Source organism: Ptychodera flava, chromosome 5, assembly GCF_041260155.1.
Source record: "Ptychodera flava strain L36383 chromosome 5, AS_Pfla_20210202, whole genome shotgun sequence".
Taxonomy (NCBI): Eukaryota; Metazoa; Hemichordata; class Enteropneusta; family Ptychoderidae; genus Ptychodera; species Ptychodera flava.
The window spans coordinates 605,350-625,591 of record NC_091932.1 but is presented as its reverse complement, the minus strand read 5'-3'; the positions used below and the strand labels follow the sequence as shown (position 1 = coordinate 625,591).

At 36.4% G+C, this 20,242-nt stretch overlaps 1 protein-coding gene across 11 annotated transcripts in view; it reads right to left on the bottom strand.

Annotated features, from left to right (window-relative positions):
* The window catches only part of LOC139132396 (probable 3',5'-cyclic phosphodiesterase pde-5), a 243,066-nt gene that overhangs the window by 36,848 nt on the left and 185,976 nt on the right, over positions 1-20,242 (bottom strand). For all 11 annotated transcript variants that reach the window (XR_011552272.1, XM_070698733.1, XM_070698724.1 and 8 more), the window contains one exon: positions 3,475-3,589. Coding sequence is in view for 10 of the 11 variants with exons in the window: in XM_070698733.1 (XP_070554834.1) it covers positions 3,475-3,589 (115 nt within the window). In the remaining variant the exon portion in view is untranslated. The remainder of the gene's footprint in view (positions 1-3,474; positions 3,590-20,242) is intronic.

The window sequence follows — 20,242 nt, the reverse complement described above, 5'->3', positions numbered from 1 at the left end:
CTTTCATCACGTGAGACAATATAAGTAGTATCTCGTATCAAACAAAATTCATGAAAAAATGGGCGACTTTGTCCCTTTAAAGGTATCATAAGTTCGATATATCATATTTAGTTCATCTCTAGGAGCCTGTATACCAAATGTCAAAGCTATCAGACAAGTTTTGTGAGAAATAATTTTTTTGACCAAAAATGGCCAAAATTGCCCCCAAAATACCAAATTGTATATTTCATCATAATTTGAATATATCGTATTTTGATCATCCCTACGAAGTAAGGTCATCCCTAGGGACCTGTATACCAAATATCAAAGCTGTCAGACAACCAGTTTTGATAAAATAAATTTTTGACCAAAAATGACAAAAAAATTTCTTAAAAATACAAATTTCCATATTTCATCACAATGTGAACAAATCTAAGTTTGGTCATCTCTAGGGACCAGTATACCAAATATCAAAGCTATCTGACTGGCGGTTATGAAGAAAAAGATTTTTTACCAAAAACGCCTTTTTTGAACTAATTTGCATATTTTCAGCAATATCAAAGAACAAAACAAACTACTTTCTCATAATCATATTTTGCACCTACACAAGAAATATTAAATCTGTAAGTACTGCGGTTCTCAAGATATTTGAGTAGATGGACATCCTCACAAACGGACATACATACGAACATACAAACTGACGCCGGACGGATACCCATCCCAATAGCTTCTATAGACTATTGTCTATAGTAGCTAAAAACAACAATTTGAAAGTGAAACAGTGCATTGGTGTAATGATAAGAGATGATATTGTGTATTGTGCATGTGTGCAATAGTCCATACAAAGCATATATCTAAAGAACTGCCTGCCACATTTAAACAGCCAAGTTGATCAACCTTGACACTGTCTTCATCTGATTATGGTCTAATTATTCTCAAGACCAACATGACACAAAGGCACAATGGTAGCATGTACGGTATGAAATGGATTGCCACGGTGTGATAATCTTACTATCCTAATGCCAGTACAATTTCCAACAACAACCATGTACTTGTTGTTTGTTTTAATTTATAAACTTGGTTCTTTGTGTAAAACTTCATACCACAATGGTATAAAAGTTTCAAGACTAATTCTTTGCAAATTCCAAGAGTATATCAAAATATTTAACTGTAACTTAAAAATTCCATTTTTTCCCACACTGAATAGCTGAAGTGTTATCAGAACTGCCTTTTAGTCAATTCCAAGGATATGAAAATTTATATTTCCCTTTTCACATGGGATTTGAGAAAATTCGTCACTTAATAATGAATATCATTCTTGGATTAAATTTCAGTTGTCTGCACTGGTTAGTATCATTATCATTACTGCAAATTCATTTCAGGAAATTTGAGGTCTTTCAGTTGAAATTATTGATTTCTTCATGCATTTTTACTTACTGATTTATTCAGTATAGAGCCAGTGTACATATGGTGTACCTGTTCCTTGTGAAATGCATTTTAAGATCTTTTATGTAGTTAATGAGTGTGAGGGCTTATATATTCCCTGGGTATTGAGAAAGCTTAACAAAGAGACTGTTTGCTACATTAGTTCATCCATAAGGGTGACCTTTTTATTTTTTTGTTTCTCATCTCCAGAGGAATACTCGGGCAGGGAGGGTGGTCGAAATTAAAAAAAAAAACAAGTACCAAAAAAAAAATCTATTTGTTTCAGTTCAATGTTCTGTCATTTAAGTCTCTACAATTTTTAAGTACAAAAAAACTGTATATTTGTTTCAGTTTAATGTTTTGTCCATTCACTGTCACTGCAATTGCTTGTCTTTCAGTTCAGTGTTCTGTACTCTCTGTCCTTTCAGTCTGAGTCGCTGCAATCTCACAATTTGATGACGGTGGTGCTGTTGCTAGGATGATCGCCTCAGAGGCGGCGCAAATAAAAAAGTTTTTTTTAATTTTCATGTCAGAGCTGAAATTTACGGTCGGTTGGAAGATGAGAATCACAAATTAAAATAAAAAATGTCGCCCTAATGGACTGACGTACACTTCTGGTTCAAATTCGTTCAGCTGTGGTCTCCAACACCAGGTCACACCAAATTATGCTTTCATCCTCTGGGAGTAATGGTGTATACGTCATTGTTTAACAATGAGCTAATTCCATTTTAGTGGCCGTATCACGACATACCAGTATACCAGATTGTGCAAATTGTAATCCACAGTATGTGGTATCACAACAGAATCACAATACATACCATTGCATGGTGTATGCTAAACTACAGTGATGGTTACTGGCCATATCACAACACATACCTTTGCATGGTGTAATGGTAAACCACAGTAGATGGTTACTGGCCATATCACAACACATACCATTGCATGGTGTAATGGTAAACCACAGTAGATGGTTACTGGCCATATCACAACACATACCTTTGCATGGTGTAATGGTAAACCACAGTGATGGTTACTGGCCATATCACAACACATACCTTTGCATGGTGTAATGGTAAACCACAGTGATGGTTACTGGCCATATCACAACACATACCATTGCATGGTGTAATGGTAAACCACAGTAGATGGTTACTGGCCATATCACAACACATACCATTGCATGGTGTAATGGTAAACCACAGTAGATGGTTACTGGCCATATCACAACACATACCATTGCATGGTGTAATAAACCACAGTAGATGGTTACTGGCCATATCACAACACATACCTTTGCATGGTGTAATGGTAAACCACAGTGATGGTTACTGGCCATATCACAACACATACCTTTGCATGGTGTAATGGTAAACCACAGTAGATGGTTACTGGCCATATCACAACACATACCTTTGCATGGTGTAATGGTAAACCACAGTAGATGGTTACTGGCCATATCACAACACATACCTTTGCATGGTGTAATGGTAAACCACAGTGATGGTTACTGGCCATATCACAACACATACCATTGCATGGTGTAATGGTAAACTACAGTGATGGTTACTGGCCATATCACAACACATACCTTTGCATGGTGTAATGGTAAACCACTGTAGATGGTTACTGGCCATATCACAACACATACCTTTGTGTGGTGTAATGGTAAACCACAGTAGATGGTTACTGGCCATATCACAACACATACCTTTGCATGGTGTAATGGTAAACCACAGTAGATGGTTACTGGCCATATCACAACACATACCATTGCATGGTGTAATGGTAAACCACAGTGATGGTTACTGGCCATATCACAACACATACCTTTGCATGGTGTAATGGTAAACCACTGTAGATGGTTACTGGCCATATCACAAAACACATACCTTTGCATGGTGTAATGGTAAACCACAGTGATGGTTACTGGCCATATCACAACACATACCTTTGCATGGTGTAATGGTAAACCACAGTAGATGGTTACTGGCCATATCACAAAACACATACCATTGCATGGTGTAATGGTAAACCACAGTAGATGGTTACTGGCCATATCACAGCACATACCTTTGCGTGATGTAATGCTAAACCACAGTAGATGGCAAATGTTTCAAATGACTCTTCATCACTCCTTGTAAACTTTCCATTTTTCTTGTTCACCATTTGCATGACTCCAATGATACTGTGGGAATAACAAAACAGAAAACTTTATGATACCTTATTTAATACCTTAAACAATAACCTTATGATAAGCTTAATCAAGACATGCATCACATCACGCACTGGTGTCACCTAATAACATGTGTATTAACTCACAGGAAACAAAAGTAATGGTCCTTGGAACTTCTCAGAGAAAAGCTAGAATAGATGAATCAATTCATGGGTTATGTAATGGAGATCAACTGGAGTGTGTTACACATGATAAATTATTGGGTATAATTATTGATGATACCTAGCTGGGAAAACACGTCAACTCTGTTTGTTAAAGTATCACCTTTCAGTTACTTCAACTCAAGTGTATTCGCCCCTTTATAACTAAAAGGGCCATGATGAGTTTCTATAATTGTTTAATTTCACGCCATTTTGATTACTGTTCCAACATATGGGGTCACTGTTCTATCAAACTTTTCGTGCGCATTGAGCGACTCAAGTAAGCTGTTGCGAGAGTTCTTTTAGATTGTGATTTTAATACTTCTAGTGACGTTTTATTCCGTACATTGCATTGGATGCTATTCAGAAAACGGGTTTTATATCATGAATTAATTTTAATGTATAAAATACAAAATAGCGTCAAGGACACTGAAGCTCCTCAAGTGTGAGGCCAGTTGAAGTAATTGGTTGTTGGTAAGCAGTAATTGACTTGGAGGCGTGGGGTTTGGATACGGGATACACAAGATTTGTGTTAGATACATAGAATTGTATATACGGCATGATTTGGCGCATTAATATAAAAATAAGTTGCATACATTAACACCAATCTATCCTGATGGAGTATGTGGCGGTTTATTATTAGGCGACTAGTAAAGTGAGTAAGCGCCATTTACTGCATTGGAATGCAGGAGAGCCACCGTAATTTCTCTGTCAGCACTCTAGTGAAAATTGCTTCATTGTGTTTTTCAACATTTAAATTTGTAGTATACAAGTGAATTGCATTTTCACATTGATCTGCTTGACCAGAAAATGCATCAGCCTTTTGCTTAAGTAGGTTTATATCTTCTTGTGTATATTGGCCAACTCTGAGATGATTAAGTAATTCTGCAAAATGTTTACCATCTTTCTGTCTGCACAGGCGCAATAGAGAAATAAATATGCAAAAAAGATGAAAGGCTACAGTAGTATTTGTGAAATCGAGCTCAAAGGTCATTGAAGTCATGTGACATTTTGTCAAAAAAAATTGTATCCCATAGTTTAGTTATCCCTATATACCAAAAATCAGACCTCTAGCTCTATTGGCTTGCCCAGAATTAGATATGTGCATAATTAATAAGGTACAGGATATGGCACCATACGGTCTCCCATCATACCAAATGTGAAGGGTGTAGCACTTGTGGTTATTGAGTTATGGCCATATATGTATATTTGGGTTCAAAGGTCATCCAGGTCACATAATATTTTGTCAAAAAAAATTGTATCTCATAGTTATCCCTATATACCTCAAAAACAGAACAAAAGAGAAAGTACTAGAGCTGTTACAACTTTAAAAATACCTTACAGCTAAAAGTAGAAATAATAGTGAAAAATTTGTCTAAATGGTATAAATGAAATGAGCTACAAGTAATAGAACACATCATAATCATGTTTGCAAGTGTTTCAGTGAAAAGGATGCCTTGTAACAAACTGTCTTTTTTTACGTTTTATTAGAATCGTTATGTTGAAAAGGTTCTTGCAGTGCACCATTGAGTCCAATCAGGAACTCCACGAATACATTTACAAATGTATTTTGAACATGCAAGTTTATATGATGCTGGTCTAGCCGGTCAATTCCCAAAGCTACCTGAACTTTCACGCTCACTTGTTCATCACAGATAAAAATGACAGATACATGACATTGCAAAGTGTGGTGATTTGTTTATGTTTCTCTGTCTGACATTCATGGACGTGGCCCTGGTGTGTTGTGTAACTGAGAGCATGTAGCTGATTAAAGATGTAAACAAGACCACATAAAGCCCAGCTGTGTTAATGTCCTAAAAATTGCTGATACACATCTATTAAAACAACACCTTGGTTAATGAAGTTCTGCAGCTTGATCAAATTTCACTGTAATTGGCCACCACCAGTTTATCACATGACACATGGACACACAGACGGAAATTAATTTGCCAAATCTTGACAGAAGGAAGTAAAAGTTGTCGCCAAATCTTGACAGAAGGAAGTTGACGCCAAATCTTGACAGCTGGAAGTAAAAGTTGACGCCGCCATCCTGGTTTTCAATTCTAATAGCTCCTCAGTATATAAAACTGAGGAGCTAAAAACAATTTAGCACCAGGCTATTTGAATATTTTTAAAAGGATACATAATGTTCACAGTCGGAATACAAGATCTGCTGCCAGGGAAGATTTATACATTCCAAAACACAGAACACAGTTTTTTAAGAAAAGTTTTATATACAGTGGTGTAAAAATATGGAACAGTTGACCAGTTGACTTAAAGTCATGTTCCTCACTGCAGGCTTTTAAAGACAAATGTAAATTTCATTTTTTATGTGATACAGATGTTCAGTAATGTTGATTATTGTCCGTTTGATTTTTGTACCTATTGTATTTTTGCCTTTCATGTCTTCATGGATGTGTGCAATTTTTAATGTATATATTGTATATTTTAATTATTTCTCGACACTGTGTGAGAAGAGCCACTGGCTCAACAGTTTATCGAGATTAAATGAAGTCTAAATAAAAAAATAAAAAAAAAATAAAAATAAAATACCTGTGCTGTTATACTTTTAAACAAATGAGTTCAGTTTTGTATGAACACTGTTGTTTTTCAGTTCTCTGTCTAAGATAATATGGTAAAGTTAAATTCTTTTAACTGATTTTAAATGCAGGGCAGCTCGATTCAATGTCAGAGATCATAAGTATGCCACAGCTGTGATATGCTGTATCATAGGTATGCCACAGCTGTGATATGCTGTTTGGTCACGCTGTATTTTTGCATAATGGACAGAAGTTTCTTATGGGGAGTTTTTACAAAATATTTTAGTGTGCTGCTTCTGGCCAGTGTGCAAACAGCCTGTTTTCCTCACCCACCACCCTTTTGCCTGTTTCCCAAAGTGTGGTTGTGGCTTTTCGCTTTTTGCAGGATGTAATCCTTTTAAACTTTTGTATTTCTTTAAGTTTGCCTTGATTAGTTCAATAAGTAGTGTTTTCAGGGGATAGATTTTAGTTAGTCATTTATTGTACACTTTAGTGTGTAGGTTAGAAGGGTTCCAGCATTCTCCCTGAATCAAGCCATTTATTTTGCATATTCATTATGCATTTGCATTACAATAGAACTTGGTCCCTCATTGTTAAACTTTCGGGGTTTTTTGTAGTTTAAGTTTCTTGAATAAAATTATCCCCTATTGTACCAAGACACTTGAGTATACGTGGCCTGTGTCTGTTGTCTGCTCTCTTTTGGGGGCACCTATATTTAAAGCTTCATAAAAAGTACCCCTGAAGCAGCATATTTTCATGTTAACATGAGTATTATGAATTATGTTATTCTTTGATAATCCTTGAACTCCCCTCTGGCTGTACTTAAAAAAGGGATTCAGTATAGATGTCAATACAACAGGGTACAGCCTGTAAGCTTCGTATATGAAATATTGTAATTGTGATTTTTGGCAGTTTTCCTGACATTCAACCTTTTCTATGGTACTATGATGTATTGGTTTTTCATGAACTTAATTGGCTAGCTGGCCCTACTTGACCCAAAAAACTGAAAATTTGAAAGCTGGTAGCTAATTTCTTCTGACAGTAAATGGTAGTATATATTCTGTCAATTCTTCATAATGTTTTAAAGTGCCTATGACATGCCCATACAACTGAACGTAAAATCACTCTTTATGTCTCGAAGTTAGCTTACATCACTGCCTTGAATTGTGTATCGCCCACTTTGTCCAGATAGAAGGCAAGTAAAAGTTACGGGTGGGCGTGTACCCCTAGCCCAACTCGTTTGACTTTTTTTGGCTTTTCGAAGTTCAGCCGTCAACTTATCTTATCTTAACTTGACAAATGACGTCAATTGTAATTGTAACACACCTCATCCGCAGTCTGTATTCTAATTCGCCAATTGATAGTCACGTGGGATGCATTCTTTTTGTGCTGATCCACGTAAACGACGTCATCAGGCATCATTTGTTTGAACTGTTGCCTGCCAGGCATCAGTTCCGAAAAATGATGCCCGCTGACGTCAAAAACGACATTGACGCGAACGCGGACCGGAATGTAAACAAAGATGTCGTCTGCGGCCGATCGAAACGATAGTCGAGAAATTTCTTGGTTTATCCTACTTTCTGAAGAAGAATTCAATGCTTTGGTTTCCAACAAGGACTCGATACGGACAAAAACTATAATAATCAACGGTGTATTGAAGGTTTTGCAGATTCTTTTGGGAAAAACTTTTTCTCAGAACCACTCCAACATATTACATCGTAGGCCTACATGCGACAAGTTTTGTGTATAGTACGTTCTTATGCATGGCTACGGAGGAGGTGTGTTACAAAACACATATTGACTGGCCATGGGGGCAACAGCATACGTCTTTAACCCCTCGGGCCTGTGAGTCACCCCCAAAAACAGACTGTTTCCCTCGGCCTACGGCCTCGGGAAACAGTCTGTTTTTTGGGGTGACTCACAGTCCCTCGGGGTACAGACGTATGCTGTTGCCCTCATGGCCAGTCAATATGTGTATACTGTTGGTCAATATGCAAATACTGCTGCCTGGCTCGGGTGCAAAGTGGCTCCCTGATCACCAAGCATGAAAGAGGAGTCAAATTTCGCCCTTCGTATACATCTTTCCGAACTGACACTATATGCAATCCATAGACAGGTCCCCTAGCTGAGTATTTGAAGGGAAAAAATAAAAACTTTGGAAATGATGTCACAGGCCCTTTAAACAAACAAGTCATCGTTGATGACACAGTCCCCACTTGTTAATGGGTACTTTGATTACAGGTCCTCAGAGAGGATAGAGTCCTCTTCATTAGGTCTGTGATAAAAATACTTTGATACAGATGGCACTCAATGGCCAAGAATGAGTTCCATGGTGATGAAAACACAAAACCAATTTAGGCCACTATCCTACAGGTCATTAAATGAGTCAACTGAGAATTAGTCGACAGGATATTGCAAAACTTTTTTTCATACTATCCTAACACTAATAGATTATCACCGGTACCATATTTCATAAAGTTTGATGCAGTATTTACAACACTATGAGATCAACATCTGTATCAAGTTTCATCAAATTTGACGTTGTATTTGTGGATATATCACTCTAATTAGGAAAGTTCATTACATATGCAATTACAAATTAATAATAAAATGACACTGATAAATGTCTTTTTCACTGTTAAAGCAATGTGAGCTTAACATCTGTACAAAGTTTCATGAAATTTGATGCAGTATTTCTTGACATATCAGCCTAATTACGAAACTTCAATAATTGACATGATACTGCTACATGACGTGAAACAAATTCACGAGCATGTATGAAATAGGTCAATGTCCTTGTACCAACTTTGAATGATACTGGTGGAAATATGTCTGAGTTATGGCTCAGTACATGCGAAAATCGTATCAAAATCGCCGCCACGCAGCAATATTTGATCTTACTGTTTAAAAATAGTGACAACATCACTGTTCGCTCCCATATAGTTATCAAAACAAGTCAACAATTGTATGAAACATGGACATACATATACAGACACACTGACATACACAGACCGGCACAGAGTGATGACATTGACCCCAAGTGTGCCTTGGCCCATGGAGAGTGATAAAGATATAACAAACAGTTGAATGTAATGATAAAATAGTTAAGTATAGGCCTATACAGGCACTGAGAGGTGAATATGTTACGTGCAGAGAAAACGAACAAAAGGGTGAACTCAGCAGTTAACGTTTAAACAAAATTTATTACGAAAATAAAACTAATTGCTAAGTCAGGGATAGAGTACAAGCTTTAAAAGTGTACAGACTACTTATCTCAGCTGGGACGGCAAAGCTCCAGTCTCAGAGTTGTAACAGTCAGTTGGATGAATGAACAGTCCTTGCAGGCTTGAAGCTGCACAAAGTCCACAGTATAAATCCAGCGTTGGCAGTGAAGGTCTTGAAAAGTCTTGAGAATGACTACTGCTGGAGTTTAGTAACACACAAGAGGACACGATCCCAAAAGTCTGACTGGAAGCTGAGCACGTCCCTTTTATAAAGGCATATAAGAACAATCTAGAACTTTATTGACATGCTAATTACTGTTCTAAAATTATCTCTCTTACACAACTAATCAACTTTCCAGAACATTCCAAACATGACTAATTGAATTCAAGGTTGTGAGGTCATCAAGGGCAGTGACCTTGAGAATGTTCTAGACTAATTGAACTCAGGTCATGATGAGTGTGGGGTAAATGACCTACATAACACACCCCTTCTTCAAAAAAAGAAAATTTTTCAAAGAAAAATCTTTCTTTTACAAATGTAATCTTGACAAGGATTTAAGTACTCAAATTTTGTTTTACTCTAAAGTAAAATTTCTTGAAAGTGAACAACAATAAAATTTCTTGAAAGTGAACAACAATAATTTCTAAATACGAGAGAGACAGTCTGCAATTAAATTGTCTCTGCCTTTGATATGTCTAATGTCAAGATTAAACTCCTGTAACATTAAACTCCATCTTAGCAATCTCTGATTTTTGCCTTTAAATTTCTGCAGAAAAACAAGAGGGTTGTGATCAATATAAACCACTATTGGCTGATTTGAAGAAGTAACATAAACTTCAAAATGCTGTAAAGCTAATATCAAAGATAAACACTCTTTTTCAATTGTAGAGTAGTTTCTCTGGGATTTGTTAAATTTGTGTGAAAAGTAGCAAACAGGATGTCCCATGACTATCTTCTTGCAATTTGTTGTTGGAAAACTTGAAATGGCACTGAATTTGGCATAAAGTATGCACGGCAAAGTCTGGTTATTTTTACTGAGTTCGATAAAGTCATTGTTCGGCAAATACTTGGCTTCCTCCTGGAGATTCCGCTTTCGCAGGATTCAGTCTGTCTGGATGTTGTTCCACTGGATTACTGTCGCAGACATCTTCGTGGTGGTAGATGATGTTTGTCCTCGTTGGAATATCTTGAAATAGGTGTTTATATTCGTGGAGCAGTTCTTTCACCTGTTGTTGTTGTTCTGGCTGGAGGTGTGCCAACTTTGTAGACTCCAGCTTCTCCAGGATTTCTGAGTTCTGAAGCTTGACCGAGCCCAGCTTTGAGTTTAGAGTATTATCACTCAAGTCAGTTTCAGTATCACTATCTTCATAATGGTTTGAACTGACTGCACTGACAGGCTGAGTTATAGTAGGATTATCCCTATCCAAATATGGCTTAAGCATATTTATGTGACATAGCTGTTTTTGTTTTCGCCTGTCAGGTGTTATTATGATGTAATTTAAATCACTCAATTTCTTATCAATTAGGTATGGCCCAAAGTAACGAGCATGGAGTGGTTTGCCAGGAATTGGAAGTAGAACAAGAACTTTTTGACCTGGTTCAAACTTCCGTTTTGAGGTGCTTTTATCATATTTGGTTTCATTGACTGCTGAGATGACTCAAGATTTTCTCTGGCTAATTCACATGCTTTAGAGAGTTTTGTACGAAAATCTGACACATATTGCAAAATATTCAGACAATCATCATCGTCTGATAGGAATTTCTCTTTAACGAGCTTAAGTGGGCCACGGACTGTATGTCCAAATACAAGCTCAAATGGGCTAAAACCAAGAGACTCTTGAATTGACTCTCTAACAGCAAAGAGCAGAAAATGAATTCCTTCATCCCACTGCTTCTCTGTGTCAAAACAGTAGGTCCTAATCATGTTTTTCAAAGTTTGATGAAATCGCTCAAGAGCACCCTGACTTTCTGGATGATAGGCGGATGACCTATACTGTTTAATGCCTAGCTGATCCATTACTTGTTGAAAAATACCAGACATAAAGTTGGAGCCTTGATCGGACTGGACACATTTAGGGAGGCCAAATAAAGTGAAAAATTTGACTAAAGCTCTCACTATAGTCTTTGTCTTTATATTTCTCAGTGGTATGGCTTCTGGGAACCGAGTTGATGTACACATTATTGTCAGCATGTACTCATTTCCTGATCTTGTTTTTGGTAGGGGCCCAACACAGTCTATTAGAATCCTACTAAATGGTTCTTGAAATGCAGGAATTGGCTGTAAAGGGGCCTTTGGAATGGTCTGATTCGGCTTTCCTACCATCTGACATGTGTGACAAGTTTTACAGAAATGTGTTACATCCTGCCTGAGATTAGGCCAATAAAAGTGACTGAGAATTTTATGATAAGTTTTCCTACTCCCAAATGACCAGCCCAGGGCGTTTCATGGGCCAGGCGCAATATTTCAGCACGATAGGGCTTTGGAACCACAATTTGATGTTTTATAGCCCAAGTCGTCATCAACCAAGACATCTGGAGGTCTCCATTTACGCATGAGAATACCAGATTTTGTATAATAGGAAACAGAGCTATCTGAAGTTTATCTTCATCATCTACCCTGTCAAACAAACACAAAATATCTGGGTCTTTGTGTTGTTCTGCAATGAGATTTGATCTAGAAAATGTCTGACTTTGGTCAGCAGAAGTTTTACTGGAATTTCAAATCCACGAGGGATAACGGAATGCTCCGTGTCAAACACCTGACTGAGAAAGGTGTCATTAAGTCAACATCTGTGACATTATTTTGAGAGTATTTTGATTCTCAGAAGTTTTCTTTGACATGGCTCGAGTAATGGCACATGAAGGGAAAAGGCCGGGAATGTCTTCCTCTATTGGCTCTGGATTTGATCTAAACTAGGATTATCAGTCACAAGTGGATTAGTAATGACCTTGTCCCCAGCAAGGTCGTTTCCGAGAAGAAGGTGAATCCCTTCAAAAGGCAAAAAAGGCCTAATACCTAAAGCCACAGGTCCAGAAACAAAGTCCGAAGACAAATAGACATTATGGAGAGGAACAGGAATAAAGTCATTGCAATCTACCCCCTTAATAAGAACTTTAGAACCTGAAAATGACTTTTCAGAAAATGGCAGGGTATCTGCCAACAAAAGAGACTGGGAAGCCCCGGTATCTCTTAAAATTTTGACAGGGGTAGCGGAAGAGAAATCACTAGAAAGTGATATAAAACCATCGTGAATAAATGGTTCGAAAATACCCATAATGCTATCTTGAGAAGAATTGACCTTGACCTCATTAATTGGGGATAGAGGGGTTTAACCTCAGAAAATGTGTTACACACATTATTAGACTCTAATTGAGTTGATGAAGAAATAAGCCGGTTGGCTTAGATCCACTTTGACCACTTTGACCTTCACGTTTTCTTTTCAATTTGAAACACTCTGACATTAAATGGCCGTCTTTCTTGCAATAATTACAAGAAAGTGTACCGAACTGTTTGTCAGAAGGAGATTGAGACTTGGGATCTGATGATGTGGGAGTGTTACTTGAATTCTGTGAACTGTTGTCATTTGATTTTCTACTCTCCTTTGAAAAATTCTTGGATGAAAAGGACGAGTTAAATTTACCTGCATTGTTTCTGTAGGAAAGGACTGGGATGGTTTGCTGAGAAATGAAGATTTGTGGGTCAATGAATAATCATCGGCCAAACGTGCAGCAACCTCTAATGTATCTGCCTTTTGTTCATTGATAAACGTCTTGATGTCACTCCGGATGCACCTTTTAAATTCCTCAATCAAAACAAGTTGTCGTAATTTGTCATAATTCTGACTGACCTTTTCCGAAGAACACCAACGATCAAACAGTTGTTCTTTTGTTCGAGCAAATTCAACATAAGTTTGATCCTTCACCTTCTCACAATCCCTAAATTTCTGACGGTAAGCTTCAGGCACCAACTCATAGCCCTTGAGAATTAATTCCTTCACAGAATCATAATTTGAAGCCCGCTCTACTGACAATGAATGTAAATTTCTCTGGCTTTACCCACCAAAGCACTCTGCAAAAGCATAGACCAGGACTCCTTAGGCCAATTCAGACTCTGAGCAATTTTCTCAAAATGGAGAAAATATTTATCAACATCCTTTTCTTGGAAAGGGGGAACTAACCTGAAATGCTTAGTGATGTCAAAATTGTCTGAAGGGAGAATTTTCCTGACTTTCCTAAGCTCTAAACGTCTCATTTCTAACTGCAGTTGGTGTTCTGCTAATTCTCTTTCCTTTTCTTTTTCCTCTCTTTCTTTCTCCCTTTGTCTTTCTTCCATTTGCAATTCTTTTCTTTCATTTCCAATTCCCTCTCTTTCTGTCTTTCTTCCATTTCTAATCTTTCCTGCCTTTCTTTTTCTTTCTGTCTTTCTTCCATTTGCAATTCTTTTTTTTCATTTGTAATTGCATTTGTATTTTTCTTTTTCTAATGCCAATTTTTTAAGCTCCAAATCTGCCTGAATTTCTAATTCTAATTTTTTGAGTTCGAAGGAAGACTCAGGCTCATAATCTTTTAAGGCAGACTCTTCAAAATGGCCAGAATTAACTAAATGTTTTGCAATCTTGAATTGAATTTCTCGCTTGCGCATAGATCTTTTGACTTCTACTTTAAGGAAATTGGCCAGTGCAATGAGGTTGTCCTTTTTGAGGGAATCAAATGCGTCCTGATCAAGGTCATCCATAAATTCGTCTGGCTTGAATTCCGCCATGATTGAATTTCGCTGAGTTCACAGTATACAGTAGTTTTGAAAAGGCTGTCAAAATGTTGTCAAACGGCTCAAATATTCGTATCCCGGACGAGCCCCAATTTTGTTACGTGCAGAGAAAACGAACAAAAGGGTGAACTCAGCAGTTACGTTTAAACAAAAATTTATTACGAAAATAAAACTAATTGCTAAGTCAGGGATAGAGTACAAGCTTTAAAAGTGTACAGACTACTTATCTCAGCTGGGACGGCAAAGCTCCAGTCTCAGAGTTGTAACAGTCAGTTGGATGAATGAACAGTCCTTGCAGGCTTGAAGCTGCACAAAGTCCACAGTATAAATCCAGCGTTGGCAGTGAAGGTCTTGAAAAGTCTTGAGAATGACTACTGCTGGAGTTTAGTAACACACAAGAGACACGATCCCAAAAGTCTGACTGGAAGCTGAGCACGTCCCTTTTATAAAGGCATATAAGAACAATCTAGAACTTTTATTGACATGCTAATTACTGTTCTAAAATTATCTCTCTTACACAACTAATCAACTTTCCAGAACATTCCAAACATGACTAATTGAATTCAAGGTTGTGAGGTCATCAAGGGCAGTGACCTTGAGAATGTTCTAGACTAATTGAACTCAGGTCATGATGAGTGTGGGGTAAATGACCTACATAACAATATGTTACAGCAATTTGATTAGTTTCTTTTCCTTTTCTACTTCTGTGATAATCTTTAAGACAATAAATCTGCAAGGCAGTATATGTATTGACAAATATGTTATCATTTACAAGCACACAGTAAACTGTTCTTGATTTTTCATTCACAATATTTGACATAGACTGAAATACATAACATGCAACCAATGTTTACACTTTGCCCATACACCAGATACATGGAGAAATTTCAACATACAATCATCAACTCAGAAACCCTACAGGGAAAAGTAAATATTGTTTTCTTCCAGAACAGCTGGTGCATCCACATCTGGAACAACTTACAAACTTAACCAATTACACAAGGATGATGACACAAGAGATAAAGTTAAACTGTGAACTTGACTATTCCTTTCAAATCCTTACCTAACTTGACATCTTAAACTAAAATACATTGCATGGTTAATTGCGCACAAAAATACATCGGGGTGGACCAATTGATAAGGGACGGTGTCTGGAAGATCGATGAGGAAAATTATCTTTTTTATCCGATCCATTGTACATTCTTTTTTCCCCACTTTCCCACCTTTTCTTTTTGTCAAACCTTCTCTGGCTGAATTTTTTATTGGCATTTGTTTGGAATTTTTTCAAAATCTGCCAGGATTTGTTTACCGCATTTCAACACCAAATACAGTTTACCATATCAAATGCTTACTAAATCACCACATTATATACTCTTAGTTCCAGTAGGTATAAAATTACCAAAAAAATCTTAAAAATACAAAATGAAAGATATCCCAGTAAAACTGACAGTTTCGCAAAGTTGCCCCAAAAATTCAAAATTCCGGATTTCAATTTAATTTCAATATATCTTATTAACAAAAACCCTAAGAACCGGTTTACTAAATATCAAAGCAATCAGACTGGTAAATTTTGAGAAACAAATTTTTTGACCAAAAATGAGAAAAATTGCCCCCCAAAATACAAAATTGCAGATTTCATCCTAATTTTAAATATATCTAATTAACATAAACCCTAGGAACCTGTACACTAGATATCAAAGCTACCAGATCAGAAGTTTTAGGAGAAAAATTTTTTGACCAAAAAGGCAAAATTGCCCCAAAAATAAGAAAAAAATATCCAGTTTCAACATACCTTCAATACATTATATTGAGATTAATCTTAGATACCTGTATACCAAATACCAAAGCTATCAAATCAGCAGTTTTTGGATAAAAATTTTTTTTATCAAAAATTGGGAAAATTGCCCCAAAATTACAAATATGACAATATCAATACAATTTGTACAAGCATGACTGAGGTCATCCTGAGGAACATGAATATTAAGTTTCATAGCAATCAGACGAGTGATTTCAGAGAACAAGATTTCTGACTAAAAACAGAAAAAATACCCTAAAAATACAAACATGCAAATTTCATCCCAATTTTTGCACACATAATTTAGAATATCTAAAGAAATCTGCATACCAAGTTTCAACCAAATCTGACCAATGCTTACTGAGTTTTAGCCATTTACAGGATTTTTCCTTTTTTCCCCTCATTTGCATATTTTTGGCACTGACATGTTCATTTGAACAAATTCACATCTCCACCCCTAGGTGCACCTGTACACCAAATACTAAGACAGTAGGTGCTACGGTTTAGGAGTTTTTGATGTGGACGGACATACATACATACATACATACATACATACATAAATACATACAGACGACATTTTTCCACCTTATACGAATACCTCCCATTTGCATATATGGGAGCTAAAAAATCAAGATGTATATGTATGACATAAGTCGATGTCCATGTACTAACTTTGAATAAAATCAGTTGAGACTTGCCAGAGTTATGCCTCTCGACATGGAAAAAAATAGCGTCAATGACACTGTAGCTCCATCCTGGACTATTTAGTGTTTGTTCTCTGGTCAGATATTTGAACATGTGTGAAAGGGATAAAGTGCATGAAGTGAAAATACTTAAGGTGGTTGGAAAGGCTAGAGCGTCAGTTATAAATTTCAACAAAAGTATTAAAATATAAAAGTAGTCAACATTCTCTGTGGAATAAAAAAAACTAGACATTTGGGCACAAAGGCATTGCAGAGTTATAGCCTGTTAAAACTTCTGAAAAACTGACCAAATAAGAAGAAGTTGGGGAGTCCTTAGTGTATTAACTATGGTAGAGGTCCCCTAGCTGTTAATAAAATGTTTGAAAAGGGAAAGTCATTATTTGCTGTTTTTCAGGAAAGTTTGACAAGGTGGTGCTAGCATTCAGAGTGAGTGACTACTATTGTAAATGCATTTTTAGATTCTTTGAGTGTCAAAGAGGTGTCAAAAGTGAGATTAACAAAAAAAATCCCTGCTCTATGACTTCAAAAGAGGGGTGCAAATATGGCTTATTTTCAACATTTTTGACAGAATAACAGTTTTCCTACATAATTGTATACCAATTTAATCCAACTTTGAAATGAGATATGGACATGGAATTTTTACAGCCTATTAACAAGGTTACAGATAAAATTTGTGCGGCACAATTTTCCTGTATTTAAAGTACTTTTTGAAAAATCACATTTTGAAATTTGAAAGAATTTTTGATAATTTTTTGATATATAAACCCATGTAAAATCATAAAAACAAATTTTATTTACAAATCCTGCCGTACAAATCTTACAATAAATAGTGTCAACATATTTATAACTAATTTGGTAATATTAATACCATCCAATTACTATTAAATTCAAATATGTAAAAAAAATATGAAAAATTAAATTTTAATATTTACTGGTGTCATATTTCAAAATCATGGCTGCAAATATACAATTTTTATATTCTTTGGAGATAATATTAACTAAGGGAGTTATCCTGAAAATTTGAACTAAATATCTTGATTCTAACACTTGAAACTTGACATTAACTCTGAGAAAAGAATTGGTGCAAAAATAGCCTTTCCAACCACCTTAAATGTAATGAACTGGAGACAGTGAAATATGTTTAATGTATTTATTCAGAATATAAAATGGAGAAAATACAGAATTAGAAATATCGAATACTGTGATACAACCATTAACTCAACAAGTCATTGACAATGACATAGTCCCCACTTGTAATAGGAGTATTAGTCTTGATGGGGCAGGGAAATGTGGTCATTAAGAAGTATCACTGGAGTGTGTATGTTGAGATCTATGGGCACATAGGTCTATGTCGTTGTTCCCAATTTGAAACACATGAGGCATGTCTACGTTATGGTTCTAAATCGGGAAAAAAGATCAGACCTGCAGCAGTATTGGCCAGCCAAGAAATACATATGCGCATAATAAATGAGGTAAAAGATGTGACATCTTAAGGTCTAATATCCTATCAAAATTGGAGGGTATAGAACTTGTGGTTACTGAGATACGCATATATATGTATAATCAAGGTCAAAGGTCATCGAGGTCACATGACATTTTGAAAAAAAAACTATATTGCTAATTAATCCCTATATGCCAAAAAATCAGACCTCTAGCTCTATTCGCTTGCCCAGAATTAGATGTGTGCATACATCGAGGTCACATGACAGTTGGTCAAAAAATTTCTCTCCTATAGTTATCCCTATATACCAAAAATCAGACTTCCAGCTCTTTTGGCTTGCTCAGAATGATATATGTGCATAATTAATGAGGTACAGTATGTGGTGTCATAAGGTGTCCAATCATACCAAATATGAAGGGTGTAGCACTTGTGGTTACTGAGTTATGGACAAATATGTATATTTGAGGTCAAAGGTCACCGAGATCATGTGACATTTTGTCAAAAAAATTGTATTGCTAAGTTATCCTTATATACCAAAAAATCAGACCTCTAGCTCTATTGGCTCGCTCAAAATTAGATATGTGCATAATTAATGAGGTACAATATGTGGCGTCATAAGGTGTCCCATCATACCATATATGAAGGGTGGTAGCACTTGTGGTTACTGAGTTATGGACAAATATGTATATTTGAGGTCAAAGGTCATCGAGGTCACATGACATTTTGTCAAAATATCCGAGATATCTGCGTGAACGGATGGACTCACGGATGGACGAACAGACGGACATGACCTAATCTATAAGCCCACTGGACTTCATCTGTGGGGACTAAAAATTGTGTCACTGCATCCTTTTTGCAATATGAATACGATGAGAAACTAAATTTTTATTTTTCGTGGCCTTATACATGGGAGTCTATGGAGATCTGCGTTATACATGGCAGTCTATGGACGTGTAAACTAAAAATATGCAAATTTCACCACGATTTGCCCAAATTTGGGAAAGGTCACTCCTATGCACTTCCATACCAAGTTTCAAATCAATCGGACTTGTGGTTTCAGAGAAGAAGATTTTTTGACCAAAAATGGGAGAAAATTACAAAAAAATTCATGAAAAATAGCAAGTCCAAGATACTGACCCAAGATGTGCACAATCATTTCAGGTCAGCCCAAAGTACTTACATGCTAATTTTTCATGTAATCTGCTTAGTGGTTATTGAGTTATTTCAATTTTGACTGTTTTTATATTTTTTCACTTAATTTGCATATTTTTGGCAATGACAACTTCATTTGAACAAAATCTCATCTACAGCCCATCATCCATGTACACACCAAATATCAAGATGAAATGTGCAGCGGTTTTGGAGTTTTTGATGTTGACGGACAGACATACAGACATACAGACATACAGACATACAGACACACAGACATACAGACACACAGACAGTTCCCTAGCCTATAAGAATAGCTTCCATTGCCATATATACATATGGCTATGGGAGCTAAAAACCATAACAAAATTGCCACCATGTGGCCATATCTCTAGACCATATCAAGAAACAAATCGATGTACATATGTATACTATAAGTCAATGTCCTTGTACCATCTTTGAATGATACTTGAGGAAATATGTCTGAGTTATGGCTCAGTACATGAGAAAATCGTAACAAAATCGCCGCCACGCAGCAATATTTGATCTTACTGTTTAAAAAATCAACACCTTTATGTATGACATAAGTCGATGTCCATGTACAAACTTTGAATAAAGTCAGTTGAGACTTGCCAGAGTTATGGCTCTCGACATGGAAAAAATAAGAACGAAATTGCCACCATGTGACCATATCGGACCATATCGGACCATATCGAGAAACAAATCGATGTACATATGTATACTATAAGTCAATGTCCTTGTACCAACTTTGAATAATTTGCTATATACATGTCTGACTTATGGTTCAGAACATGGAAAATCGTAAAAAAATGGCCACACGGC